The sequence below is a fragment of the Cylas formicarius genome, unplaced genomic scaffold (assembly GCF_029955315.1).
Source record: "Cylas formicarius isolate icCylForm1 unplaced genomic scaffold, icCylForm1.1 PGA_scaffold_1__22_contigs__length_36826433, whole genome shotgun sequence".
Lineage (NCBI taxonomy): Eukaryota > Metazoa > Arthropoda > Insecta > Coleoptera > Brentidae > Cylas > Cylas formicarius.
Genome location: NW_026844264.1, coordinates 33,026,505 through 33,032,101, shown reverse-complemented (window position 1 = coordinate 33,032,101; position 5,597 = coordinate 33,026,505). Strand labels below are relative to the sequence as shown.

The 5,597-nt window shown below is 35.1% G+C and overlaps 1 protein-coding gene across 1 annotated transcript; it reads right to left on the bottom strand.

Annotated features, from left to right (window-relative positions):
• Nucleotides 1–104: 104 nt before the first annotated feature.
• On the bottom strand, nt 105–5,109 carry LOC132697430 (clavesin-1). Its single transcript, XM_060662946.1, has 5 exons — nt 4,878–5,109; nt 4,591–4,815; nt 2,456–2,612; nt 1,975–2,279; nt 105–287 (listed from the first exon to the last, which is right to left on the bottom strand). Exons 2-5 carry the CDS (start codon nt 4,813–4,815, stop codon nt 105–107), a joined length of 870 nt encoding a protein of 289 aa, XP_060518929.1. The 5' UTR covers nt 4,878–5,109.
• Nucleotides 5,110–5,597: the final 488 nt, after the last annotated feature.

Genomic DNA, 5,597 nt, shown 5'->3' with positions numbered 1-5,597 from the left:
ATATGTAAATCCACTTTATTCGCTCAAACCGACGGTATCAGGCGCGCTTCGAAAATTAACCTAACTTTTCTTAATCTATATTAAAAAAAAAACACGCTGGTAGGTCACTTCTTGCGGAAGCCGAAGGAGTTGAGCATTTTGATATGTTCGACGTGGCTTTCGATGCAAGGGTACCAATCGTCGCCGCTGTAATCGATAGCCGGTAACTGCCCGCCATATTCCTTAGGCAGGTGGGTGGGGGGGATGTACTTGTGCAGAGAGTTCATTTTCGAACCGTGGAAGAATATCTGAAAACGACAGCAACGTGAACCTAAAGCTAAACCCATATTTGTCTTTTTATCCTTACGCTAACTGAGGCATCTGCAAGGAACAAGAAAATCATGACATATAAAATTTTTAGCAAAAAAAAGTTGTAAATAAATAAATAAATCAAATGTAATAAAAACTTTCTCGTCGATCGTTTATTCTTCGAAAAACTAGTGTTCCAATTAATTTCTAGTAAAACGTGTTGAAGTGTTTGTGTGTTGTGTATTTGTTATGATTGATGATATGATTATCTCGTTGGCTTAAAAAGTTGCGTTTTTTTAAACGGGACAACTAATAGTTTTTCCAATATTTTAATTTTTCTAAAAAGTTTTTCTTACATAGCACACCTTATATATTCCCGTTTTTTTCCGAAAAATCTTACAAAAACCCACAATATTTGTTTAGTACGTCATATACCAAGTTTTCCATTGTTTACCCTTCCCTCTTTCTATGACTATTGCTATTATATTGGTTGTTTATGAAAAAACTATTAGCCAATTTTAAATTCATCTGTCTTACTTTCATATACAGGGTGTTTTTTCAAAGAAAGTAAAGTTTTAAAAATAAAGTATATTATTTAATGTCTATAATACCAATGAAACATCTACTGTGTGGTCGCTACTGCGCAGGTTTAAGAGAGAACATTTTTCTTGTGAAAAATAAGAGACTTGTTTTACTTTTACAGTTTTAATGAAATGACATAAGATCCTAACAACATGGTAAGTAATAAACTACTGTTATTAACACTACCAACTATTAATACTTTTTAACAAAATTGTCTGTTGTTTAAATTCTACGCCTGCATGAGAGTTTTCATTGGCAAAAATATGGTTAATGTGGAAATTAAAAAAATAATGATATTGTTATGACTATGCAGAGAAGAGGATTTTATTTTTTAATGTAAAAAAAAATCAAGGAATTAAATTTCTTTAGCAATAATTGGAGATTGTAATAATAATTTTCATTTTAAGAGAAAGCAGTGGCGTACCATCAATGGCTGCCAAAATAGACAAGTGAAATTCTTACTGGTGCGTTTTAAAAAAATTGTGGTATAATGCTTGACATAGTCCATATGTGCCAGGTTTTATTTTATATTTTATGTTTGAAAACTTTTGGACATACATTATTATGAAGGTTTCTTTACAATTAGAAAACACCCTGCTGCTGATTTTCGACTTGAATACACGTGTTTAGTATGTTTCGCATATTTGCTTATACGTGTTTCGAATCCTATTTTCTATAACTTCACACTAGTGAAAATTGTATTATAATCGAATGTTATTTGTACCATGAGTGCATTGTATAAGTGATATTCTGTGGTAAGTCGTTACCAATGAATGCCCATAGGTAGGAGATTACTTTTTATGTTGCTGGGTACGGCTAAGAAGTCATGATGTGTTATTTTAATTTTTAATTTGAAAAGTAATGAATATTACAAAAATTGCATTTCTTTTTTTTCCTAACCTATAATATCAGTAAACGAAATGAGGACTCAGAATTAGGTCTCATATTTGCTAACGTTTTTGGTATTTTCGTTATTTAACCGTTTCTCGTTCAAAATTATTATGTTCCAAAAGAGTAAGTGGTAATTTTTTTCAATTGCAAAATCACCAAGATACGTGAAAAAAATAAAAGAAACAATTGAGAAAAAAAAGGTAACGTGCTCACCCTTTTCTTTAGCTTTTCTCTTATGAACGGCTTGAATATCTGCCACACCATGTTGAAAACGAACGGCTCCTTCACCATGTGGACTTCTTTCAGTCTCAGCGGCATCGCGTCCTGAATGAACCCGAGCAGTTTCATGCTGAAGGACACGCCGAGGGCTTTCACCTGTTTCATCGACAGACCGTCGTAGTCCATGATCACCACGACACCCCGGATCTGGGTTTCCTCTTCCAGGAGGGCGGCTTCGTGGATTAAGTAAAACATTCGGAATATCTGATCGGTGGTGACCAACGAAGGATCCCAGATAGCTGAAACCATTCAAAAGTTACACCCGGTTCGTCACCAAACGTCTTGATGGACTTGAAGGCGTTTAATGGTTGTGGTAGGGCAAGCCTTGACCTAGGAAGGTGCCGTTCCAACCTCAAAATAATACGGGAGCTGTTTAGTGCTAGTAAAGCTGGGCTAGCTTTTTCGAGAGGTTTACCTCCGCAATTAACTATGAGGACGCGTCTGCCCTTGTGATCGCGGTCTTTGAGGACGTTCACCACCTTGCGCTGGGTGAAGGCCACTTTTTCGTCGGCCGGTAGGAGGTTGTCCAAAATATCAGCGTACTTTTTCTTGAATTCTGCGATCCTTTTCATCTGGGAAATAAAGCAACGTCACTTTTTTATATCAGCTATAGCCGGTACGACGAGTTTGCCCCTTTTCCCGTCTACCTACATTATCAAAAAGTTCCTTTACGTCACATTACATTACATACTCAAAACTGCAAAACACCAAGGGAGTAATTATATCCTTGAACAAAAACATAATCTAAAATAGGAATACAGCAATTCTGAATCAGTCAATGTCAGTTGCGAAAAGAGATGGTTCAAAAATTTTCATATAAGGGAACCTTATTTGGGACGTCATGTACATCGAATAAATTGAACGTGCGTCATCCGCAGATATTCAGAGCATTTTCGGCCTGCCAGTTCCCCTGACCTCGCCACCCTTGATTACTTCCCACGGGACTATTGCTATAGAAAAGGCCAGTTCAAAATGTCGACATTTAGAACATATGAATTTGACAACAGAAAAAAGAAACATTTATCAGTTATTGTCAAATTTAAGGGATATCTTATAACGAACCTCTCATATTAGTAAATAGAAAAAAAAGATTTCCGTATGGTTCCGATTTGTTTAGGTCATTATTGTTTATACTTAAATACAAGTATTGTCCATATAAAATAAACAAAATGAAGCAGTTATTTAAAAAAGGCCTAAATGGATTACTGTATTTTTCACTTTCTAACAAACCAATTGAACACTCCGAAAAAATCGTTAATACTTTGGTCTTAGATTAGATGCCAGGTGCAGGTGGAAGTACAAAATAATTATTTTGAAGGAGCTCCTTGCCGCAGAGTAAATATTTTTAAGCAAAATGCAACTATTGACTGCTTTAAGAAGTTAAAAAAAGATATTCAGAATACGGTACCTAGTACATTCTCTATATTATATATGTGTTTAATAAAATATTTTAGACTACAATGATGTAACACACTTTATATTTTGGTCCACTCGTTTTTAACAAAACCAAAACAACAGTAATTATTTACAAATTAAAGTAGAACAAAAGACACACTAAAGTAAAAAATTCTATAACTTTCTAAATATGTGGCTGGCCAATGCATGGTTCCGCCGTTCCCTATCCTATATTGCTCTATTTGGGGTAAATATTGTTCTATTTGGTGCTCTAAAAGTTGCAAATATTGATCTCCGTTTAACTTTTGATCTGTACATATCGGACCTCAAATATACTCATCTATGATGCCACAACATACATTAATTGATTGATTGACTTTTATCACTCCATAAAATGTTTTTCAAAAAATTATTATTCTCATTATGTATATTTAAAAAATCCAAACAAAGCTGCATCCTCCTTTGACATTGTTTTGCTCTTAGTCTTTGAGTTTTACGAAATTTAAATGCATTATTTTTATATTCTCTCAAAACTGAGTGAGTTGATCACCTAGAAATACCTGTCTCTTTATATGTGCTTCATATAATCCATGCATGCCTTATTTTCTCCGTTTAAAACATTATGATTCCCGTATACACTTTTAGCATTTAATACGTTTTCTGCAAATTTCTTTGTCAAAAACGAGTGCACTAACATATAAAGAAAAAGATATTCTGTTAAACACATATATAATATACAGGGTATTCCATTTAAAAATATATGATGTATTCTTATATGTCAGTAAATTAATAGTGTTTTGATTTATACGTCACTTGTAAAATAACTTGGCCAATAACTCTATATTTTGTTTTTTTGTTTACATTAACACCTCCAAAAACAAAAAAGCCAATTAAAATGTTATCAAGATAAATTGAAAGCACGGTAACTAAAGCCAAAAAATCAAGACTTTTATTACCAGCTTATCCTGAAGGCAAGAAAGGGATGTTAGGCAAAGTACGCATTTTAAGTATGGTGACTTCTAAACGAGTCGCATCGCGGCGATAAGAATATGCGGAACCAAAAAAATATTGTTTTGTTTTCGGAGTGGGTGCACTCGAAATCAAATCACATTTTTTTTTAAAACACAGATAAGGGAATTAAAAATGGCGACTCACGAGCTCGTAGGCGCTCTTGGCGTAAAATTTGCACGGTCTGAGGTACATCGTCAGCACTTTGTCGTCGTCTTTGTAGTAGATGGTGTCGTCTTGACTCAACAGTTGTCTGAGTTCGGCCAACCCTTGGGCCACGTTCTCCGGAGTTTCCCGGAGTTCCGTTTTGGCGATCTGCATCGCTTCCTCCCCCGGAGGGGACAGGTCGAGGGTAAAAGGCTGCGCTGGCATCTACAACGTCGAATCAAATAGAAAAAAAAAACGTAAATATGGACGTCGATACTCCAACTCACCTTCCTTTGCGAGATGCACCACTAGAATCGACTAAAATCGACCACCGATATCGTTTTTATTTTACTTTATCTTATCCGCCTTTAAAAGGCTAACTCAAAGTTCAAATTCTCCAGATATCTTTGTTGGATATTTATAATGCAGTCCGCGACACGTTCGGGAGATTAGAAACGTTCGATTATCGAATCGAAATTCGATATTTCGTCGTCTTGTTTATGAAACGATAACGATTTCGGGATCCACTTAGACCCCACTTAGGAGCGTTTAACATGGCAAAAAGGTAATTGCCGTTTTTTGAAGCAAAATTTGCTGCTTAAATCGGCGACACGCGACAAGTCACTAGAATTGTCCCGTATAGAGTGTGTCTCGAAGTAATGCTCCTGTGTAGTGCGAGTGCACCCTGTATAAGCTCGCTACTATATAATATTCTATACCTGACGGTCAAAAATGATAATTAATTTTAAACTGAAATATCTCAAAAACGGCTTAATGAAATATCAATAAGCTATATGTTTAAGCTAATAATATAGAGTGCATTCCATTAAAAAAAATGACGTTGCTGTCACTTTGACACCTTCCGATCATCGTTTGTTTTTTCGGACATTTGCATAAGATAAACGAGGAAAAATCTTCAAACTTTTGTATCTACACTTTTTTCTATATTTCAAAATTCATCCTTCATTTGGATGTCAAGATATAATGAATAGCCCAGTACCAGTAAT